The 24,842-nt window shown below is 38.3% G+C and overlaps 1 protein-coding gene across 1 annotated transcript in view; it reads left to right on the top strand.

The window, feature by feature from the left end:
- The window catches only part of EEA1 (early endosome antigen 1), a 155,766-nt gene that overhangs the window by 90,216 nt on the left and 40,708 nt on the right, over nt 1-24,842 (top strand). The window contains 7 exon segments of the mRNA XM_006084021.3: nt 805-1,143; nt 6,985-7,134; nt 7,598-7,685; nt 7,688-7,716; nt 12,265-12,468; nt 17,529-17,729; nt 18,943-19,056. Coding sequence (XP_006084083.1) covers nt 805-1,143; nt 6,985-7,134; nt 7,598-7,685; nt 7,688-7,716; nt 12,265-12,468; nt 17,529-17,729; nt 18,943-19,056 — 1,125 coding nt within the window.

The raw sequence follows: 24,842 nt of genomic DNA, 5'->3' as shown, positions 1-24,842 counted from the left end.
TATACTTTGAATATAAAAACTGAGTAAAATAAATGTCCATGGATCGACTCTTCTGGTGCTTATAGTGGCTTCTTATCCCAGCTTTCTTACACAATTAAGTCAAAATTCTGATTTATATTCCATGTGTAAATATGTTGATTTAAAGTGTTCAATATTAATTGTAACAACTCCACTGAGACCAGACTTTGACATCTGATTAGTCTTGTTGATTCATATATTTGATTGGTAGTATCATTTTTACATTTTGTACTTGATAGTATTAAGTAAACTAACAAAATATAAAGCAGGTAAGTGATATTTTTAAATCACTATTTATATACTTAGAGAAATATTTAATTAGTCTTAAACTTGTAATTCTTAAAAATGGTCCTTATTAAGAACAAAAATAAGGAATGAGTAGGATCAGGCATACTAGAGCAGTGAATGGTATTGTTATGCTAAAACACTTATCAGCAAAGCCAGAAATGATAGTTACCACAACATATTGTTATCCAGGAAAATTTTTGATGCTAGAAGGGTAGTTTTAATTTATAACTCAAATGGGAGAATATAAATATTCTTATCCTAAAGAATCTAGGAGATTTTAGGGTTTTTATTTATGTCAAAATTGCATTAGTAATTATTAAATTATATTAAGTTAGTATGTAATAATTTAATTCTTCTTGGTTAGAATATTTTCATGGTTTTTATATTGTAATATTGAATAAAACATTTAGTAGGAGATGGTATTGCTGTATAAATTCTTTGAAAAATTAGAATAATTAAAATATTAGAAAAGGAAAAATTGTTAAATTGATATTTCAGAACTTGACTGAAAAGTTGCTGAAGAAAGAACTGGACTATACTCAATTAGAAGAGAAGCATAATGACGAATGTGTAAGTAAAAAGAATATACAAGCAAGCCTTCATCAAAAAGACCTAGATTGTCAACAACTTCAGTCAAGATTATCTGCTTCTGAAACCACACTGCAGAGAATACAGGCAGAATTAGGTGAAAAGGGAGAAGCTACTCAAAAACTCAAAGAAGAATTATTAGAAGTAGAGACCAAGTACCAGCATCTTAAGGCAGAGTTTAAGCAGCTACAACAACAGAGAGAAGAAAAGGAGCAGCATGGATTACAACTCCAAAGTGAAATTAATCAGGTAAGGGATGTTACTTTTATGTATTTAATTTCTCCTACGGTTTCTTCTTAGTGTGCCTGATGGTTATTTGATCATAATGTAGTTCATTAAAACATTCTCATTAAAAAAATTAACTTTTAATTTTCACAACTGTAGTATTGAGTCAAACCTCATTTTCTTTCATTTCAGTTTCCCTTAATAGGAGAAAATAATGATATTATCTGTCATTTAATAATGTTGTGAAGTGTTTTTGACTTAATACATATAATTGCTTAGGACAGTACCTGGCTCATGGTAGGTACTCTCAGCACATATTAGCTTTTGTAACTGATTCAAATTGTTGACCATTCTTTAATTTAATTTTTTCTTACTAAAAATTTAAAATATAATTATTTCTAAACCAATAATATAAAAATTAGATATATTAAAAGAAAACCTATTAGTCCTAACAGCTATTTCTTATAGATAAATGTCTATCAGATGAAGTTTAATGCAAGTATTGACTTTGCTATTAACTTAATTTTAAAATTATATATCCTAGTTATTTCTTATAGATAACATTAAAAGTTGATTGAAAAAATGGAAATTTGGGGAAGAACAAAGTCCTCAGCCAGTTTTTTGGTAATGTTTAATTATTTTCACTTAAGTGATACTTGCTTTTGTGGCATCAATTTTTCTGTCTTCTTGGCCTGAGATATTCTTCCTATTCCTCTTCTACTTGATAAATAGTACTTATTTTACTTGCTACTTTTCTAGAAATCTGTTTCTGAACAATGCCACTTCTAACCTTCCCCAAAAGATGGCTTAAGCATGTACATATCTTGATTGTTTTACTTACTACAGCATAGTTATATTACCCTATGTCTTTCTTCACTAGACTCTGAACTCTTTGGGTACAAAAACCATGTCTTACTACTTTTTTATCCTCACTACCCGGCACATTGCTTATTTATCAGAAAATGTTTTAGTGAGTGAGTAAGTGAAAAATAAATTCAGGCATTCATAATGAAAGGAAACAGAGGCTTGGAGATATCAGTGAATAACTTAAAAATAACTTAGATATTTGACTTTCAATCCAGAAAAACAAATTGGGCATTTATGGTTTCTAAAAGACACCATGCCTTAGTTTTAGGAGATACAGAAATGAAAAAGGACACACTACCTTAAATGATTATGTAAATGTCATTGAGAATAAGAACAGTGCTATCCTCTACCAAAGAATGTGAGAATTATAATAAAATGATCCCATATACTATGAGAATTTGGGACAGTTCCTCTCCTTATTCCCCCCCCCCCCATAGTACTTCACCATATGTAATTATTTTGTTCAGTTATGTGATCAGGTAAAGCTTTCTGTAAGAGAGAAGTGGTGCTTGAAATTGTGAACATTAGATGGGTTTAGGCAAGTGCGTTTTGTAGGCAGGAGGAGCTTTCAGGCAGAAGGATTGCGAGAGTAAACTAGTGGCAGGAAAGTATTATAAAAACCAGGAAGGGCAGTGATTTGCTCTTAGAATAAGACATGTGTAATAGGAGTGGACTATTATAGAAGAGCATTTGGGACTTTTATGTAGGATCTTGAATATAGGCTGAGAAATACAGGCTTTATTTGGTTGTCAGTGGACGGAGGGGCATTGGGAATTTTTGAGAACCTATTCAAACTGTGTGTGTGTGTGTGTGTGTGTGTGTGTGTGTGTGTGTTTGTGTTTGTGTATGAATCCTTACCTGAGGATATTTTTCCATTGATTCAGAGAGAGTGGAAGGGAGCGGCAGGGGAGATAGAGAAAGAAACATCGATGTGAGAGAAACATACCAATTGGTTGTCTCCCACATGCGCCCCAATTGGGGATGGAGATTGAACTTGCAACCCAGGTACATGCCCTTGACTGGGAATCAAACCTGTGACCCTTCGGTCTGTGGGCTGACACTCTAACAACTGAGCCACACTGGCCAGGGCTCAAACATATTTTTATACAAAGATTTGAATATATGATTATTGGGCTTAGTCACAGTTCTGAACAAAATAAAAAGGTCATACTGAAGACCTTGAAGTGATACCATTTATCTTCTTTCTTTCAGCATGCTGTCTGGATTCTACCATCAAAGTATGTTTCAGATCTGTCCACTTCTTTTCATCTACACTGCTACTACCCTTAACCTAAGCTTCCATCATTGCTGACCGGGGCTACTGTATTAGCCTTCTTACAAGTTTCCCTTCTTCTAGTGACCTCCTTAATCTATTCTCCATACAGAAGTCAGAGACATCTTTTTAAAACATGAAGTAATATCACTTTATTCCTCTGCTTAACACTGCTTAAAGTGGCTTTGCATTACATTTTGAATTGAAACCAAATGTTTTAATTTGGTAAGCCTCTATGTAATATTGCCCAAACTATGTCTTCAAATGCATCTCCTGTCACTGTGAAGCCATGTTGTTCTTCTTTTAGTTCCTCAAACACACCAACATGTCAAATGCTTTCCTGCCTTAGGTCCTCTGCCTGTGTTTTCTTCTTAGTGTATTCTTGACTGCAGTTCTTCAAGGCTGGCTCAAGTGTCATTTTTGCAATAAAGCTTTCTGGGACCAACCTATTTAAATAGCTTGTTTTCCATATAGTCTGACCGACCCCCTTCTTTATTTCAGCAAGCTTCTTCTTTCTTGTTCTCTATAACACTTTATATTGTATATTAATTTTTTGTTTACTTCCATATTGTCTATAATTCCCATTGGACTGTGAGCTTTCTAATGTGAGGAATTTATTTTATTTTGTACTCTATCTGCCTCTATACTTAAGGCTTTCAGTAAATATTTGTTGGAAGAATGGAAGTAAACCTCACCTTAAACATTTTTTTCAATATCCTTTAAGTGTATAGGCATGAACTGGATCAGTGTTCATTTCAGTGCTGACAAAATTAGATAGTTGGCAATTGTCAACAAAGTAACAAACAAAGTAACATATATCCCTTATATTTGTGTTTATGTGTACTTCTAAAATAGCCACAGATGTGCAGATAATGAATTGTTACTTAATGAAAAGATTAGATGTCATCAGTTTTACTTAAAAAAATTATCTAATATGCCATCTTGAAAAGCACAGTGGTTTATCTGTGGATTTAGGAAGCAACTGCCTAAATTCTAGTTCTGTGGCCTATAAACTGTGTGATCTCAGGTAAGTTATTTAATTTGTGCCTCGGTTTGCCCGTCTATAATATGAGGATAATAATGGAACTGTCTTTATAGGGCTATAAAGATTTAAACTAGTTACTATTTGTGAAGCATGTAGAATAAGGCCTGGCACATAGTAAGCATTATAAGGAATATAATGAATAAAGAATTATATATATATATGTTTATAAAACTGAATTTACTAAAGAACATATACATATATGTGTGTATCTTAAAAATGTGACTTTAAAGTGGGCCATTCTATTAATAATTCCAGTGTGTATTTCTTTTTACTTTTTTCTTTTTTAAAAAAATATTTTTGTTTTTCAATTACAGTTGATGTTCTATATTATATTAGTTTCAGGTGTACAACCAAGTGATTAAGCATTTATATAACTTACGATCTGACACCATATAAATCTACTTTCTAATTCCTAAACAATTATGGGAAATGCTTTAACAAAAATCTAAGAATATGGACATACATGGCTAATAGGTGACAAACTGAGATCCCACAGGGGCCTGGCATGTAATGAGTCGGTGAAGGAAGCCCACTTTGAGCAATGGAGAATGACATCTAGAGGAGATGGCTGCTGCTCAAATCCAAACAACTGTGCGTGTGAGAGTGAAGGCTCAGGCTGCCAGACGTCCTGATGCTTCAAAAGATGAAGTGACAGATTTTTATGTGGAATTTCTCAAGTTTTACATGTTGATATCTTTTTTTAAAAAACAAAAAACAACCAAAAAAAACCACACAACAAATCCCAACGTGGGTCAAAAATATCGAGTCTATGGGCAGCCCCTGCTCCCCATTGAGACTGGTGGGAGATGTCTGTCTTTACAGGCACACCTCATTTTATTGCACTTTACAGACATCAACATTGAGGCAAGGCCCTCCATCCGTAAAAACATTACAACTCTATGGAGCCTCAGATGATGGTTGGCATTTTTTAGCAATGAAGTATTTTTTAATTAAAGTATATACTTTTTTTTTTGACATAATGCTATTGCACACTTAATAGACTTAAACCTAACTTTTTTATGTGCTGGGAAATAAAAAAAATCCTGTGACCCACTTTATTGCAGCAGTCTAGAACCAAACCAGAAGTAACTCTGAGGTATCTGTATATGGATGATACAGAGCATTGCTTAAGAGCAATGACTGTGTAGTTATTTGGACCTAAGTTTTAATAGCTTACACACTTTGTAACATTAGGTTAAGTTCCTAACTTCTCTAAGCCTCACTTCAGCTATAAAGTAGGGTCCACTTTATACTGACCAATGCCATGCTTTTCCAAGAGAGCAATAAGGTCTGCTTCAGTGAGCAGCTGAGGTGAACTCCTCTTCCTGGCCATTGTCTCCACAGTGCTGGCCTGAAAGCAAGAGCCTCTCTCATAGACAGGGAGGGTTTACAGAGAGCAGCGGAAGGATCAAACAAATCATTCTGCCATGGCATTCCAGGCCAAAGACAATTTCCAGTTTGAAGAACATGCCCTGGTCCATGCAATCGCCCTAGGGTTGGGAACATGGCTATCTTCCTCTTCTCCTTGAAGCCTATGGGTTGAGATACTAGATTCTGACTTATCCATATTTATCACTATGATTTATCACCTTGTCACTCCAGCGATTATATGGGTACAGAGCCAGATAGTTTTGGGCCAGAATCACAAGACCATAGACCACAAATCATTCCTGAGAGATGTCAGTCTTTATGGTAGTCTCCTGCCCCTGAACATCCTAGGAACAGCAAGCTAGGAAATGGCAAACAATAAACTCATACAGTTGTACTGGCAGCCATCAGCCTGGCTTGTGGCTGAGCAGAGCTCCCCCATGTGGGAGCGCACTGACCACCAGAGGGCAGCTCCTGCATTGAGCGTCTGCCCCCTGGTGGTCAGTGTGTGTCATAGTGACCAGTCATTCCCAGTCTTTCTGCTGTTAGGGTCAGTTTGCATATTACCCTTTTACTATATAGGATAGAGGCCTGGTGCATGGGTGGGGACAGGCTGGTTTGCCCTGAAGGGTGTCCTGGATCAGGGTGGGGGTCCCTCTTGGGTGCCTGGCCAGCCTGGGTCAGGGGCTGATGGCTGTTTGCAGCTGGTAACACCCCCTTCAGGGTGGGGGTCCCCACTGGGGTGCCTGGCCAGCCTGGGTGAGGGTATGATGGCTGTTTGCAGCTGGTCACACCCCCTTTAGGGTGGGGGTCCCCATTGGGGTGCCTGGCCAGTCTGGGTGAGGGGCTGAGGGCCGTTTTCAGGCTGGCCAGCGACTGAAGCTCCCAGCCTCTCCTTTCTTTCTTTCTTTTTTTATTCTGGGATTTATTTACCTTCTATAATTGAAACATTGTTGCCGTCACTGGCGCTCCCAGCTCTGAGGCCGCAGCTGGCTGAAAGCAGGTATCTGGGGTTTGTTTAGCTTCTATAATTGAAACATTGTTGCTTCCGGAGCTCAGAGCTGGGCCGCGGCAGGCGGGGAACCTTGGCTTCCTCCATCACTGGAGCAAGCAAGCCTCATGCTCGCTTCAGCTGCGTGGCTGCCGGCCGCCATCTTTATTGGCAGTTAATTTGCATATCGCCCTGATTAGCCAATGGGAAGCATAGCGGAGGTACGGTTAATTACCCTTTTTGTCTTTTATTAGATAGGGTATGTGTATATATGTGTGTGTGTATATATATATTATATATAATTTTTTTTATTTTTTAAAGTTACATAGCAAACTTCTGGAGACAGAACGCCAACTAGGGGAAGCTCATGGAAGGCTGAAGGAACAGAGACAGCTTTCAAGTGAGAAGTTGATGGATAAAGAACAGCAAGTAGCTGATTTACAACTCAAACTTTCTCGTTTAGAAGAAGAGGTAAGCTAGCATTTCAGATAAGTTTATGTTAGCAAATTTGTTGATAGAGTTGAGGTATCTTGAATATTGTTATGATTCATTCTTTTCAATAAGTGGTAATTATGGTTGTAGAAAAATAAAACAAATATTGATACCATGGTTTAGATTATTGTTAGAAGAAATTTTTATGTAATTCCTTGATCACATTAGTATATAAGACACAATAATAAAATAAATGGGATCCTGGAGAAAGAATTGAATTCTTCTCAGGATGACATTCTGTTCCTAGGGAATAGTTTCTTAATCATGATATTATATTCTATAAGCAATGAGATACTGCATATAAGGTTGATTTTATTATATATTATCTGAATTTAGTTTTTTCTTCAGACTAGGGAATTGTGAGATGTGAAGTAATACCTGATATTTATGATTGATAACATTATGCCTCTAAGTTGTCATCTGACAGTCTACATTTTTTAAGTTAAAGGAAAATGTAACAAATTCCACAGAACTGCAGCATCAATTAGAGAAAACAAAGCAACAACATCAAGAACAACAAGCTCTTCAGCAAGCACTACAGCAAAACTTCGAGAAGCTCAGGTAAATATTATTTGAATTATTAGCCTTTTAAATAAAAATAGCCAAAACTTTGTTTTGCTAAAACTAGATAATGCAAAATACTTGATTATGAAGGATTTTGATAATTTTTAGTATCTGGATAATCAGAAAATCTTTTTATTGCTATGTTGAAATTTTCTCTAAAATATTTTAAAATTATTTATTATAAGTAAATTTATTTCTTTAAAAATCTTTAGTTATTTAATTTCTTTATTAACTGAATGTATATTAAGCTTACTTATTTAAATAAAATGTATATTACTTATTTAAATTATTTTTATACCTAATGTATTATTATTTAGTATTGCTATTATTATTTATTTATTTTTCAATTTTTTTTGACATGCAATATTAGTTTCAGGTGTATTATTTAAATAACTTATTTGAAAAATAAAAAAAATACGAATAACATTTCTTGGTTTAGTTAGCCCAGTAAAAAGTAACATTTTGTGTTTTCTACAGGAGAACATAGTGTTTGTTGGTCATGTCTTTTCCTGCTTCAGAACTACCATATGAACATTGGCATTTTTGATATAGAAAATATAAGTGGTTAAATTTATACAGATTCTACAGAATAGCTTAGAAAATTAAAAGAAGTTAAATTTTTGTTTTGTTATGGTGAGGGGAAGAGGGTGCCCAGATATTTGAAATGAATTCAACTTTAACACTCACTTCCTTCACTCTTTCATTAATTCAATGAATATTATTGAGCCCTGTATGTTAGGTCCTGTGGTACTCACTGAGAATAAAGAGGTGAGTGAGACAAAATGCTGTCTCCTGGGAAATGGCAATCTAATGCTATGTACACATAATATATTTTTTTAAAATATATTTTTATTGATTTCAGAGGGAGAGAAAAAGATAGAAACATCAACGAAGAGAGAGTATCATTGATTGGCTGCCTCCTGCATGCTCCTTACTGGGGATCGAGCCCACAACCTGAGCATGTGCCCTGACCAGAAATTGAACAGTGACCTCTTGGTTCATAGGTCGGTGCTCAACCATTGAGCCACACTGGCCAGGCACAAAATATTTTTTAAAATAATATTAGGGGACCCTCATTCACTAACTCTAAAATTGCCACCCAGTTTAAAGAAGGCAGTAAGTAATGTGCCTGTCTTTCCTTTCTGAATTTGGAGAGTGGCTTGGGAGTCACAGGGACAGGAATCAAAATACTGTATTCATTTATTTGTTCTTTCATTCACTCAGTCAACAAATACATGTTAATGCCTGCTCTTAGCCAAGGAATTGATTTTGTAGATATGACAGTGAAGAAAACAGATAAAACTGTCGGCTCTCATGGACCTTAGTGAGGGACAAATAATAGCCAAAGTAAACAGGCAAAATATACAGTGTATTAAATGTTGATAAGTGCTAGAGATGAAAAAAGGGATGGGGAGCTGGAAGTCAATGACTGCAATGTTAGACAGCATGCCAAGGAAGGCCCATCTGAGATGAGAATCCTGAAGGAAGGAGGTTGTGAGCCATGTGGATATTAGAGAGAAGAACATCAGTATATTAAAAAGCCCTGAGTCAGGAGCATATCTAAGGAACTTTAGCAAGCCAGTGGTTGGAGTGGTGTGAATGATAAGACTATTAAAATGGACACAGAGAAATCAGAGGGTCAGAACATGTCGAGCCCTTTAGGTAATTTTAAGAATTTTACTCTTGAGTGAGATGAGAAATCATTGGAGGGTTCTGAGCAAAGGAGTAACATGATCTGACTTATAATTTCACAGGATTACTCTGGCTGCTGTTTTGAGAGTAGATAGTAGGGGCGCACTAGTAGAAGCAAAGAAATTAGCTAAGCAACTACTACAGTGATCCAGATAAGAAATGATATAGGTTGTACATAATGTTGTTAACCAGGGTCATCCCAATAAATTAAATAAAAATTCAAAAAATAAATGAGTAGAGGAAGAACAGCCCAAAGAGAGAATGATCAGAGAGCCTACAGAATGGAAGCTAAAGGACTTCAAAGCTGGGTGTGTGGTAGGGATGCCCAGTATGATGAATGAAAAATGTCCACTGGATTAAGTAATTAAGAAGTAAATTTGTGACCTTGTCAAATGTAATTTAAACAAAGTGAAGTAGTTGAAAGTCTGAGTTTTGATTGATGAGAAATGAGGGAGTTAGGAAAGTAAATATGTATTACGTTTGAAATTTAAATATGAATTGTATGAAGACTGAGCCAGAGCCTGGAGGGAGGGCTTGGTTCAGGAAGTGTTTGGGAGAATGAGAGATATCTGAACATGTTTATAATCTAGGACAAACAGACTGATGGAAAGGGAGTAATTGAGGATGTTGGAGGAGAGGTGACTGAAAAAATAAGGTATTGAGAAAAAGCTATGATGTCACTGATACAGTAAATTTGAATTTATCCTTACCTTTTATGGTAAGGATATTCCTGAATATCCCCGCCCCCCACCCTTCGGATAAAGTTGGGATAATAGCTGAGTGTCAAGCAGGCAGAAACTAAGAATTTGAGAGAATATTGAAGCTTTTACATAGTTATTGAGGGAAATGTTTGAAGGTGAGAACCTCATTAAGTGAAATGATAGGATGATTCTCAGTTTGTGATGGAGATTGAAGTCTAGAAATTTGTAGTGGCACCAATCTGTGGAATTTTGTGATTTTGCTCTAACAGTGTTTAGAAAGGTAAGGATGAAGGAAGCAGATTGCAATATTAATCTAGGATTGGGCTTTCTTGGGGGTGGCTGTATTGGAAATTTGAAGGTAAAGAAATGGAGAATGTGGTTGAAAGAAGAGTTAAGGTTAGTTTATATCTATATGCGAGGTTCAGGAAGAGAAGTTAAACTTATGCTAAAAAGGCTAAAAAAATAGAGATGAATGTCTTTTTGACACTGAAGAGCAGAAATGAGGTCATGAAATTGGAAGACGGTCAGGAAGTTGTGGTCACAGAGTAGGATAGATGAAATTTTTCATCTGGAACAATTTCAGGTGATTACAAGATTCTACATGTGAGTGATTGAATAGAATGAGTAAAGATATAGTAATTAAGGTGACATGAATGTTGAAGCTGTGCTTTTAATTCTCTATGTATTTTGTATTTCCCAGGAAATTGGCAGAAATTGGGATTGAGAGAAAGACTAAATCAGGTCTCAAGTCTTCAGTGAATGAGGTAGGGATTTATAGATGATAGCAACACAGAATAGAGGGTAGAATAAATGAATTACTCTCCAAAGCAGCATGAAACTTTTACATAAGGGAGAGAGCAGTGGTGGTGAAAAACCAGGAAAGGGTCAACTTCCCTGCTTTCCTAGAGGAATGGGCCTTAGTATAAGAAAGGACTGAGCGGGAATCAGAATCTGTAAAGAGAAAACCACATATCAATTACTCCTTGGCAATAGAGTGACTGGAAAAAAGCTTAGGCCTGTGGTTCTAGATTAGGGGAATGTGGAAAGAGGGGTCATTAGAGGCAGAAAAGAGGATGAGAGCAGAGAGGTCAGGTTGCCTTTCCTTGTTAGGTGATTGAAGTTTAGAGGGATGAGAAGCATGTTTAAAAGTGACTAATCTCAAATATTTTAATATTGGTATAAATTGTTGATACCAGGTGGTTGCTGGCTCTATCTCACACAGTGGTGGGGGCTATGACAGGACTGGCAGAGGAACATGTTAGGGCCTTGTTCTGAGGCTGTGGGTCAGACAGCTTGAAAACGTTAATGGACATTGTTCTAGATATGGGCTCTTGCACTGTGCTCTGTGTAACATTACTTTGGTAAAGTGGAAGAGGGATCCCTTCTTGTATTGATAGAAGAGTCCTTTTGAGGTATTGAAGTGAGTCTTGAGTGTCTGCATGTTAGAATGCAGTCATTTATTTTTCTGTTTGATCAACAAGTATCTTAGAGCATATGTGTCTTAGATAATCAATGAATAAAACAGACCAAAATCCTCATTTTTGTGGAGCATATAGTTTAGTGAGGAGGTGGAGGGAGGCAGGTAAGCATGAAAAATAAATAAATTATTTAGTGTTAGGAGATAAGTGCTTTGGGAAGAAAATAAAATATTTAGGAGAGAGGATATTGGGAAAGGCTGCGATTTTAAGTGTATTGGTCATGGTAGGCCTACTGAGAAGGTGACATTTGAACAAACATTTGAAGAAGAGAAAATGAGCCAGGACTGTGAGCACTGTATATTCCAGGTAGAAGAAAAAATTAATGCAAAGGCTCTGAGATGGGAGTGTGCCTGGTGTGATTAAGGAATAATGAGGAATCCCATGTGTCTCAAATGATTGAACAAGAGTAGTAGGTGGTGAGGTCCAAGTGTTACAGTAAGAATGTGGTTCATTGAAGGTTTGTTTTTTTGTTGTTAAATTCTAGTTTATTATCAATATATATTTATATTAAATATATAGTATTAATTATTTAATTACATTTGCCAGGTTAAAATGATTAGTAAAAAAATTAAGACTAAGTGTTTGAATTGTTAAATATATTATCAATTATTTTATGTTTAAGGAATAACTTTTTAAGTTTTCTGTCCTTAAGGTTAGTTTTCAATTCTTTACAGAATGATTTGGAACAAGTACTACGTCAAATTGGTGATAAGGACCAAAAGATCCAGAACCTTGAAGCCTTATTACAGAAGAGTAAAGAAAATACTTCCTTACTAGAAAAGGAAAGAGAAGATCTTTATGCAAAAATTCAGGCTGGTGAAGGGGAGACTGCTGTTCTTAACCAGTTACAAGAAAAAAACCATACATTGCAGGAACAAGTAAGCTTGTCAGATCTATTCTTTTTCTAAAATTCACTGTTATCTCTCTAAATCTTATGAAATTCTTTACTTAAATGATTCTTCATTATGGTTATTTTTAGTACTTTTTATATTATATATTTTGACAAATGCCATCTAATTTACCTTAGAGGTAGGTTGCCATTTTAGTGAAATTAAGTTAACATGATTTGAGAAAGAAAACCTCAATTCATGTCCCAGGATATAACTTATTACCTATATGAACATAAGCAAATCATTTCACCTTGTTAGCTCATTTGAAAATTAGAGATGTTATTAATAATTATACTTGCCTTATGGAATTTTATGCTTTGAAAAAACAATGACTAACAAAATCCTATCTAATAATAGACAAACATGGTAATTGACCATACCTTTGCTACGCCTCCCATTGGCTAATCAGCACGATATGCAAATTAACCGCCAACAAAGATGGTGGCTAATTTGCATACTGCAGGCAGGGCGGGCCAGCGTGAGCTGCTATCCAGGCCCCCGTGTGCCGCCTAAGCCCCGCCCCCAGCTGGGACCCCCGTGTGCGGCCCTGGGCAGCGGGACCCTGTGGCCGTGATCGTGATTGTGATCAGAAACCAGGCCGCAGGCAAGGCGGCACCCCAGGACCCAGGAGCCACCTTGCCTACGGCCTGTGATCCTGATCCTGATCGGAAAGCCGGGCCGCAGGCAAGGCGGCCCCCCAGTACCCAGGAGCTGCCTTGTCTGCGGCCCGTGATCCTGATCGTGATCGGAAAGCCGGGCCACAGGCAAGGTGGCCCCCGGGACCCAGGAGCCGCCTTGCCTGTGGCCCGTGATCATGATGGGAAAGCCAGGCCGCAGGCAAGGCGGCATCCTGGGACTCAGGAGCCATCTTGCCTGCGGCCCATGATCGTGATCGGAAAGCCGAGCTGCAGGCAAGGCGGACCCCTGGAACCCAGGGGCCCGTCGGCGAGGTCTCAGGTGAAGCAGCGATCAAGCTATGAGGGTGACGGTGGGGGCGGAAGGAGCTACAGGAGCAGCTCTGGCCAGAGACTGAAGACTCCCGCTGGAGCAAGGAGCAAAGACTGAAGGCTCCAGCCGCAGCGAAGACTGTGTCCAGAGCAAAGATGTAAGGTGGTGGCCAAAGTGAAGGTCTGGGTCCCGGGTGCCAGAGGAAAACTGGTGCTGGCAGCCAGGGGAAAGAAGGTCTATTGCATGAATCTCTTCGTGCAATGGGCCTCTAGTCTATATAATAAAAGCCTAAGCAACCGTTAAGGCGGAACAACCAGAATGACCGGTTGCTATGATGCATACTGACTATCAGGGGGGCAGATGTTGCCTCCAGGTGGTCAATGCACTCCCACAGGGGTTGCACCGCTCAGCCAGAAGCCAGGCTTATGCTGGTGAGCGCAGTGGCGGTGGCTGGAGCCTCTCCCGCGTCCTATATAATAAAATGCCAATATGCAAATCAACCAAACGACAGAACAACTGGTCGCTATGACGCACTGACCAGGGGGCAGACGCTCAATGCAGGTACTGCCTCCTGGTGGTCAGTGCGCTCCCACAGGGGGAGTGCTGCTCAGCCAGAAGCCGGGCTCACGGCTGGTGAGAACAGCAGCAGTGGTGGGAGCCTCTCCCACCTCTGTGGCAGCTCTACAGATGTCCGATTGCCGGCTTAGGCCCGCTCCCCGCAGGGTGCGGGCCTAAGCCATCAGTTGTACATCCCCCGATTGCTCCCAGACTACAAGAGGGTGCAGGCTGGGCTGAGGGACCCCCCGAGTGCACGAATTTAGTGCACCGGGCCTCTAGTATATATATGTATATGTGTGCGTGTGTATGTGTGTGTGTGTGTGTGTGTGTGTGTATGTGTATATATGTGTATATATATATCTGCCTAAGTGACCATTATGGCAGAATGACCAGAATGACCGGTCACTATGATGCGCACTGACCACCAGGGGGTAGACGGTCAATGCAGTAGCTGCCCCCTGGTGGTCAGTGTGCTCCCACAGGGGGAGCACCGCTCAGCCAGAAGCTTGGCTCATGGCTGGCAAACGCAGTGGTGGTGGCGGGAGCCTCTCCCGCCTCTGTAGCAGCGCTAAGGAGCAGCCAGCTGAGCAGTAAGGAGCAGCGAGCAGGCAGGCAGTAAGGAGCGAGGGGTCCCGGACTGCGAGAGGGTGCAGGCCGGGCTGAGGAACCCCTCCCCCACCTCTAGTATTTTGATAATATCTTTGGAATATATAACTAATAATTTGATGTTACCTTAGTCTAATATTTGTATATAGTTTAAGAGAAACTTATAAAATTCAGGTTAATACATTTTTCAAGCTAAAAATAATTATATTTGCTTTTTGGTGGAAGAATTGTCCAATGAGAGAATCGTAATTATCTAAATGAGAAAGTATGAAAGTATTAGTAGGTCATATCACTTTTCTAATTTGGGTATTAGAATATAACAGAATTTCTTTCTCAAATTTCTCAGTTATTAGCCTTGGTTACCATTTTATTTTAATTAATATATTTTTATTGATTTCAGAGAGGAAAGGAGAGGGAGAGAGATAGAAATGAGAAAGAATCATTGATCAGCTACCTCCTGCACGCCCCCTACTGGGGAGTGAGCCTGCAAACCAGGATCATAGGTCAGTGCTCAACCACTGAGCAACACTGGCTGGGCTTGGTTACCAATTTTTATGAAAGATTCTTAAGACTACTTTTTAGTTGTAAACTAGCATGCAACTTGACATTGCTTATTGTATAACTATGACCAGAAAAGCCTATGCATGTTGGAGGAACTGGTGCTTCTTTAGTGCTACCACCACAAACAACTAGAAAATTAGAAAATAAAGTTAAAACCAGTTTTCAGACATTTTACAGCAAGCAGTACAGGGTTTTCATCCATGAGAGCAGAGAAACGAATGAAGTCAATCTTTCAGCTACTCCAGCTTTGGACATGCAAACATTTTCCAATCTGTGGTGTAGATTGGGGAAATCTAAGGAAAACACAGTGGTCTTACTGAATTGAGGAATGAGAGATTGAAGTTCAGGGCGGTTGAGGAAGCTCAGATTTTTAGGGCAAAATATCAGAGAGGAGAGAGCATGGGAAGAAATCTGCGTAGGGATCCACTTGAGTGTTTGGCTGAATATTAAGCTTTGTGCCTACAAGGTGGGATTCCATGAGACCAGGCAGTGAATAATTATTAGGAGCTAAAGGCTGGAAATTTATCAAATTCACAGGGCTGGGAGATGTTCAAGTTCTAGCCAGTCAGAGAAGAAAGATGTAGGTGAATGCTCAGTTGGAGTGGTAGATGCAGGAGTCAGACAGATGAAGATAAATATATCATTTAAAAAATGTTTTTATTGATTTCAGAGAGGGGAAGGGAGAGGGAGAGAGAGAAACATCCAGAGATGTCACATCTCTAATGTTACTAGAGTAAAAAGCTAGTGTGTGTCCAACCTAACAGAGCATAAAAACAAACCTAGAAAGGATCCAGCTGAACCACAAGTACATTAAATGCTGGAACAAAAGTCAACATTTTTTTTTGAAAGAATTCAGCAAAATTCAGAGCTGTCACAATAAATATAAAAAAATTGTTGGACATATGAAAGAGCAGAAAACATGTGAGCTGTAAGCAGGAGAACAATCATTCAATGGAAATGAGACTCTGAAATGAAAGATGATGGAGTCACCAGACAACTACTTTAAAAAGTTCTTATATACTTATGGATATAAAAAAAACTATAATAATAGAAATAGTGGAACCAATAAAACAGAATCAAATAGAACTTACAGAGCAGCAATTTTCAACTATTGTACCCCCCAAAATTTTAAAACATGCAATACCTGACTATTTTAGTTAGGGGCACTGATCTCTTTTCCCTTATATTGTCAAATAAAAAAGTGACAACAGTCAACATAACAATGGCTGTCCAGTGTAAATGAATCAAAATTATACCTATTATTTGGTCAGATCAGCAAAAACTATACAGGGTGTCCCCAAAAATATATGCACACTTTAACAGCTGATTTTATTACACCTTGAAATGTATTTTAATAAATACTGCTTTTATAATTATTCAAAGTGTGTATACATCTTTTGGGGACACCCTATATATTTTTTTTGGTGTGTTGTAGGATTTTAGTAATTAGTTTATGTGTGCTATGAGATGAAAAAGGTTGAAAATTGCTGTTCTAGAGATTTAAAAAAGATCTGAAATGAAAATTTCATTGGATGGGCTCCATAGATTAAGCAAGTAGAAAACAGTATCAGTGAACATAAAGAGAAGGTAATTAAAACTGTTCAAAATAAATCACACAGAGAGAAAAGGCTAGAAAAAAAATGAGTAATGCCTTATTAATGACTTGTGGCGCAGTATCACATATAATTAGTGTCACAGAAGGATGGGAAGGAGGAAAATATTAGTAGAAATAATGGCTGAAAAAACTTTTGATTAAAAATATAAATCCATATTTATGAAACTCAATGAATTCCCCCACCCCCAAATCAGATGAATTAGATTTCATCTAAATAAAAAATGTATACTCTTCAAAAGATACCATAATGAACATAAAAGCCAAGATGTAGACTAGGAGAAAGTATTTATAATACATATGTCTAACAATTTAGAACTATCCAGAATAGATGGGGCACTTTTATTATTCAGATCAATGATTGGAAATAGAGAAGAGTGGAGGGTACTGACTTCACAGGGGCATGAGGAAACTTTTTGGGGTAATGAAATGTTCTCTATCTTGATTGTGGTGATGATTAAATGAGTGCATATATTTATCAAATCTCAAACTATATAATTCAGTTCGGTTAGTTTTATTTCATGTAAATTTAAGCTTAATAGTGATGGATTTAAAATAGTAGGAATCTCTGAATTTCATGTTATTTCTTATGCTTTTGAGATATTATGTTTACTTATTTTTGGAAAGATGTGAACAATTCTTCTTGAAAAAAATTTAAGATAACCTATCATAGAGCACTTTATTCTCATGTTACTTGAATTTGTGTTTCTTAGCTCTTGTTATACATTTGTGCCCTTCATAATTAGTTTTGCTAATGTGGTAGGTAACTCAACTAACAGAGAAGCTGAAGAATCAGTCAGAAAGCCATAAACAAGCCCAGGAGGATTTGCATGACCAGGTGCAAGAGCAGAAGGCACATCTTAGAGCTGCACAAGATCGGGTCCTTTCCCTAGAAACCAGTGTCAATGAATTAAATAGTCAGTTAAATGAAAGCAAGGAGAAGGTCTCTCAGCTTGACATACAGGTAAGTAATATTGAATTATGCAAATGAATTTATATGAATAAAACACTAATTTTAGGCCATCAAATGTTTTAAGTATTGTTTCCCTCTCTCTTTCTATCCCTTGAACCTCCATCCCTATCCCACCCTTCCTGGCCTGATCTCCCTCTCTCATTAATGGAAAAAAATTGAGAATAAGAATTATATAAAGGTTGTATTTAGACAATTTGTTGTGCTTTCTTGTTTGCCTTTTTTCCCCTCTTTCTTCTGGCAAACTGTACTTACTGAAACTACCGATCTTTTTGCCTTGCTTTCATGAAGTTCTTATTATTGTTTTTCAAGTTTAAAATAGTTTGATATTATACCTTTAGATTTCTAGGTTAAATATATTTTTTACTTTGTTTTTTCTTTTTATTTTACTTTAAATGTATGATTTAAAAAAATACCTGTAGCCGAAACCGGTTTGGCTCAGTGGATAGAGCGTCGGCCTGCGGACTGAGGGGTCCCAGGTTCGATTCCGGTCAAGGGCATGTACCTGGGTTGCGGGCACATCCCCAGTGGGGGATGTGCAGGAGGCGGCTGATCGATGTTTCTCTCTCATCGATGTTTCTGACTCTCTATCTCTCTCCCTTTCTCTCTGTAAAAAATCAATAAAATATATTTAAAAAAAATACCTGTATATGGTACCATTATGTTTAAAAATATATATTCTTTCATAGGCCAATATAGAAGTTTTGTTCAATGGGTCAGTTGTGGGGTCGGAAGTAAGACATACTTCTTTTTCCATTCTCATAATTGGTTTCTTAATGTATACTGTAGTAGAGAAAGTTATAGAAACATTTCTTTATTTTAGGAGATTAATTACACTGAAAATAAGAAAAAAATAAAACCTTGGAATATAAGGATAAACATTTCTTTCTTTTTGAAATACAATTATTTATCAGTTGAGTTATATGATAATCCAATTAGTGGATGTCCAGTTTAAGAGGGAGAGAAGTGTTTCCATGACATATAGGAACATCTTTTTATCATTTATCCAAACATTATTAGGAATCTTCTCTCCTACTTTTTTTCTGTTTCGGAGCTATCACATACTAAATTTTTAGTATTTAAATCTTTGGTTTTTTTTGCCAAATGACAAAATTTTAAATTATTTAGTGACAAAAGCAATGTATATTCATGCAAGAAGAAATCAATAACTAAATATGGATTAAATGACTTGTAAATTTTGTTACAGGTTAAAGCCAAAACTGAATTATTGCTGTCAGCAGAAGCAGCAAAAACTGCTCAAAGAGCAGATCTTCAAAATCATTTGGACACAGCGCAAAATGCATTACAAGATAAACAACAGGTAGGGGGACCTGATGCAGTTCACACCATAGCCTAATGTTCTGATAGATAATTAATTGTAACCATATATAATGATAATACTCAGTTTTATATTGTTGTGATTGACTTGCTTATTACCCTTAATTTCTTCCTGAGTTCAGAACCAGTTGAAGTGGTAGATGCAGGAGTCAGACAGATGAAGATAAAAATATCATTTAAAAAATCTTTTTATCGATTTCAGAGAGGGGAAGGGAGAGGGAGAGAGATAGAAACATCAGTGATCGATCAGCTGCCTCCTGCATACTCCCTATTGGGGATCAAGCCCGCAACCTGGGCATGTGCCTTGACCGGTACTCGAACCTCAGCCTCCTGGTTCATAGGTTGACGCTCAACCACTGAGCAACCCTGGCTGGGCTCATTTTTAGTTTTTGATAAGCTCACCTATAGTGCATCTATGATTGGGCCTTCTTAATAATGTATTTCTCCCCTAGTCTAGAACTTCGTGTGGAGCTGAAATATTTAGTCTTAATTGTTGAATTGTTGCTCTATCCCATGAAGTGCCACTCACTGGGAAAGAGAGACAGACTTGCCCACATGTTTTTAGTAGACATTCTGGGCTGTAAACCAGATTTACTTATCACTTGAAAGCAGAAAAGAGCAACATGCATTCCATCTCAATAATAAAAGTTGCTCTCTTTTCTTGGGAGTAGGAGTCATTGGAGCTGGAGAGAATATAGAAGTTACCTTTTTAAAGCTTCCTTCTTAGGGAAAAGGACAAAATGCTGGTAGGTTATTCTTTTCACCAGATAGGCAGTTTTAAAATTTATATTTTATTTGAGAAGTAATACTAGTTGTTGGTCCAAATTTTAAAAACAATATACTAAGTATATCAAGCTAACAAAACAAAATTGATTTCTATATTTACCCTAAACTCCAATCCTTAGATGGAATATTTGCTATTAAATTTGGTATGTATCCTTCTGACTTCTATAAGCACTGAGTAAACCACACACACACATACAGTGATATTTTTATTTTATAAGCAGAATCACTATACAGGTTATTTTACAACCTGCTTTTTACTTACACATCTAGAATGTATTTTCTAAACACAAGATCAGTGCCAGAAACTATAATGGAAAAAGTATTTATAAGAATAACCACATAAAAGCTTAAAATTTATCTGCCAAAAATATTAGTAACAAAATTCTAAAGCTAATAGGAAAAGAATAAAATATTTTCTGAAGTATGTCTGATGAAAGGTTAATAGCTTTTATATTTAAAACACTTTTACATAAGAAATAAGTGAACCTACAAAAAAGTGATCAAAACTATATTAGCAAATGTTCAAGTTTATTAAGAACCAGTTGCAAATTAAGACAACAATGGAATATACCCTTAAAGAAGTAAAATGTGTGTATATGTTTAATTAACACTTAAAGGATTGGAGATAGTTTAGAAAAACAAGACACTTTCATACATTGCTAGTGGGTTGTATATATTAGTTCAATCTTTTGATGGTGGTAGGGGAAGCTGTTTGGAAATTTATTTCAAGAATTTTAGGATTTTTCATATATGCTAGTTCACTTTCAGTCCTTTATTTTAAGGGAATAATCATAGCTTTAAGGATGTTGTTTGTATCTCTGTTAATAAATACAGAAAGTTTAGTAGCAATTTAAGAATCTAAAATAGGATATTTGGGGCCACATATGACAAACCTACAGTCAGCATCATACTCAATGGGCAAAAACTAAAGGCATTTCCCTTAAGAACAGGAACAGGACAGGGATGTCTGCTTTCACCACTCTCAATCAACATAGTTCTAGGAGTCTTAGCCACAGCCATCAGACAAGAAGAAAAAATAAAAGGCATCCAAATTGGAAAGGCAGAAATAAAATTGTCATTATTTGCAGATGAAATGATATTGTATATAGAAAACCCTAAAGACTCCACCAAAAAACTACTTGATTTAACAAATGAACTTGGCAAAGTAGCAGAATATAAAAATAACATCCAGATATTGATGGTATTTTTATACACCAATAATGAACTCTCAGAAATAGAAACTAGTAAAAGGAACAATCCCATTTACCATTGCAATAATAAAAAATAAGATACCTTAGTATAAACTTAACCAAGGAGGTAAAAGATCTATATTCAGAAAACTGAATTTCTTGAAAAAAGGAATAGAGGAAGATACAAACAAATGGAAGAATATACCATGTTCATGGATAGGAAGAATTAACATAATCAAAATGTCCATACTGTCCAAAGCAATTTATTGTTTCAATGCAATCCTTATTAAAATACGGATGGCATGCCCTGACCAGTATGGCTCAGTGGATAGAGCGTCGGCCTGTGGACTCAAGGGTCCCAGGTTTGATTCCAGTCAAGGGCATGTACCTTGGTTGCGGGCACATCCCCAGTGCGGGGTATGCAGAAGGCAGCTGATCGATGTTTCTCTCTCGTCGATGTTTCTAACTCTCTATCCCTCTCCCTTCCTCTCTATAAAAAAAAAATCAATAAAATATATTTAAAAAAAATACTGATGGCATATTTCACAGATCTAGAACAAATAGTCCAAAAATTTATATGGAACCAAAAAAGTCCCCATGTAGCAGCAGCAATTTTGAGAAAGAAGAATAAAGTAGGATCAGAATACCAGATACCAGATATCAAATTATATTGCAAAGCCATTGTAATCAAAACAGCCTGGTTCTGGCACAAGAACAGACATATAGATCAATGGAACAGAACAAAGAACCCAGAAATCGACCCAAGCCATTATGCTCAATTAATATTTGACAGAGGAGGCAAGAGCATAAATGGAGTTAAGACAGTCTCTTCTATAAATGGTTTTGGGAAAATTGGACAAGTACATGCACAAAAATGAAACTAGACTACCAACTTATACCATACACAAGAATAAACTCAAAATGGATAAAAGACTTAACTGTAAGTCATGAAGCTATAAAGATCCTAGAAAAAAACCATAGACAGCAAAATCTCAGACATCCCTTGTAGCAATATGTTTGCTGATACATCTGCTAGGGCAAGGGGAACAAAGGAGAAAATAAACAAATGGGACTATATCAAACTAAAAAGCTTCTGTACAGCCAAAGAAAGCATCAACAAAATGAAAAGGGAGCCCACCGTATGGGAGAACATATTTGCCAATGATACATCTGATAAGGGGTTAATTTCTAAAATATATAAAGAACTCATACAATTTAACAAAAGGAAGACAAACAATCCAGTTAAAACATGGGCAAAGGACCTAAATAGACACTTCTTCAAAGTGGACATACTGATGGCCAAGAGACATATGAAAAAATGCTCAGCGTCACTAATCATCAGAGATGCAAGTTAAAATGACAAGGTATTACTTCACACCTATCAGAATGGCTACCATCAATAAATTAATAAATGATAAGTGCTGATGAGAATGTGGAGAAAGGGAACCCTAATACACTACTGTTGGGAATACAGACTGGTGCAGCCACTATGGAAAACAGTATGGAGTTTCCTCAAAAAATTAAACATGGAACAGACTGTCCAACCTAAGAGGGAAAGTGGGTGTGGGTGTGGGGGGGGCGGTAAGAGATCAACCAAAGGACTTGTATGCATGCATATGAGCATAACCAATGTACACAGACAGTAGGGGGTGAGGGCATGTGCTGGAGGGTGTGAGTGGCTGGGGAGAGGTCAATGGGGTAAAAGGAGACTTATGTAGTACTTTAAACAATAAAGAATTTAAATTAAAAAAATTAAACATGGAACTACCATTTGACCCAATGATCCCACTTCTAGGAATATATCCTAAGAATCCCGAAACACCAATCAGAAAGAATATGCACCCCTCCTCATGTACATAGCAGCACAATTTACCATAGTTAAGATCTGGAAACAGACCAATTGCCGTGCCCATCACAGATGAGTGGATAAAATAGCTGTGGTACATTTACACCATGGAATACTATGCAGCAGTAAAAAGAAGGATCTTTTACCATTTGAGACAGCATGGAGGGACCTGCAGAGTATTATGCTAAGTGAAATAAGCCAGTCAGAGAAAGACAAGTTTCACACTCATAGTGGAACCTAATGAATAGAATAAACTGATGAACAAAATATATCCAGAGACATAGAAGCATGGAACAGACTGATGAATCTTAGAGGGAAGAATTGTGGGGTGGGGAGAGATTAACCAGGGAACTTATATGCATACTAGGGGCCCAGTGCACCTTGAAAAGAACTGTGGGCCAAGAGGCTGTGGTGGGCACAGGGGCGGGTCTTGGTCCATCCTCTGTGCCCCTGCCTGGCCCCTCCCACCACAGTCCCCAGTCCCCTGTCTGCTGGCAGCCCTGCTTCCACCGCTGCTGCTCCTATGCTCTGACAGCGCCGGCCCTGCTTGCACCCGCTGATGGCATGGAGTGATTGGAGCCATTGCCAGCAACAGGTGTGAGCAGGGCCAGCGCTGTCAGTGGATGTGAGCAGATCTTCCAGCCCTGATCGCCCCTCAGGAGCAGGGGGCGGTGGAGAAGTCCTGAGGGGCAATCAGGGCGGATAGCCGCTGCTCACACCCGCTGATGGCGCCGAGCTGTCAGGGCCGGCACCAGGCGCTGGCAGTGGGTGTGAGTGGGACTGATGCTGGCAGCAGATGTGGGTGCTGGCAACAAGTGTGATCACCCATTGAGACCATGGTGCGCAGGAGCAAAGAATTTGCAGTAACCACCAGAGGCTCACCCCTATGACAGCGAATGGTGCCCCGCCTTGGTCTGGCGCCCCCGCTCACCTGCTCCACCATCCCGCCGTGGTCGATGCCTTCCATGTTCTGTGCTCTGCCACCTGTTGCCAATGCCTGCCATGTTTCACATGCCTGCCCCCTAGTGGTCAGCGCACGTCATAGCAATCGGTTGTTTGGTTGTTCAGTTCTGCTGTTCGGTCTATTTGCATATTAGGGTTTTATATATATAGATATGCATAACTCATGGACACAGACAATAGTGAGTTGAAGGCCTGGGGAAGAGGGTGTGGCTTCAGGGAATAGGAGGTAAATGGGGGGCAAAAGGGGGACATCTGTAATACTTTCAATAAAGATAAATTTAAAAATAAAATGAAATAGGATATTTGAATAAAAATGGACTGTACCAATAAAATTGAAATTTATGCAGTCAAGTATAATCATATTTTAGAAAATGACATAGTTTTGAGATGCATTGTTATGTAACAACTAGAGGCCTGGTGCACGAAACTCGTGCACTCCAGGGGGGGTCCCTCAGCTCAGCCTGTGTCCTTTTGCAGTCCAGGAGCCCTGGGGAATGGGCCTAATCTGTCAGTCGGATATCCTTAGTGCTGCTGCAGAGGCAGGAGAGGCTCCCACCACTGCCGCTGCGCTTGCCAGCCATGAGTCCAGCTTCTGGTGCACTGACCACCAGGGGGCAGCTCCTGCATTGAGCGTCTGCCCCCTGGTGGTCAGTGCGCATCACAACGACTGGTCATTCTGCTGTTTAGTTGATTTGCATATTAACCTTTTATTATCTACTAGAGGCCCGGTGCACAAAAATTTGTGCACTTGGGGGGGGGTCCCTCAGCCCGGCCTGTGCCCTTTCACAGTAAGGGACCCCCCAGGGGATGTCCACTTGCTGGCTTAGGCCTGCTCCCTGGGGGATCGGGCCTAAGCTGGCAGCCAGACATCCCTCTGGCAGCCTGGGAGCCCTTGGGGGATGTCCGCTTGCCAGCAGGGAGCAGGCCAAAGCTGCAGTCTGATATCCTTAGCACTGCTGAGGAGGCGGGAGAGGCTCCCGCCAC

This window comes from Myotis lucifugus, unplaced genomic scaffold (genome assembly GCF_000147115.1).
Source record: "Myotis lucifugus unplaced genomic scaffold, Myoluc2.0 scaffold_9, whole genome shotgun sequence".
Taxonomy (NCBI): domain Eukaryota; kingdom Metazoa; phylum Chordata; class Mammalia; order Chiroptera; family Vespertilionidae; genus Myotis; species Myotis lucifugus.
The sequence above is the reverse complement of the archived record's forward strand: the minus strand, read 5'-3'. Positions and strand labels throughout refer to the sequence as shown.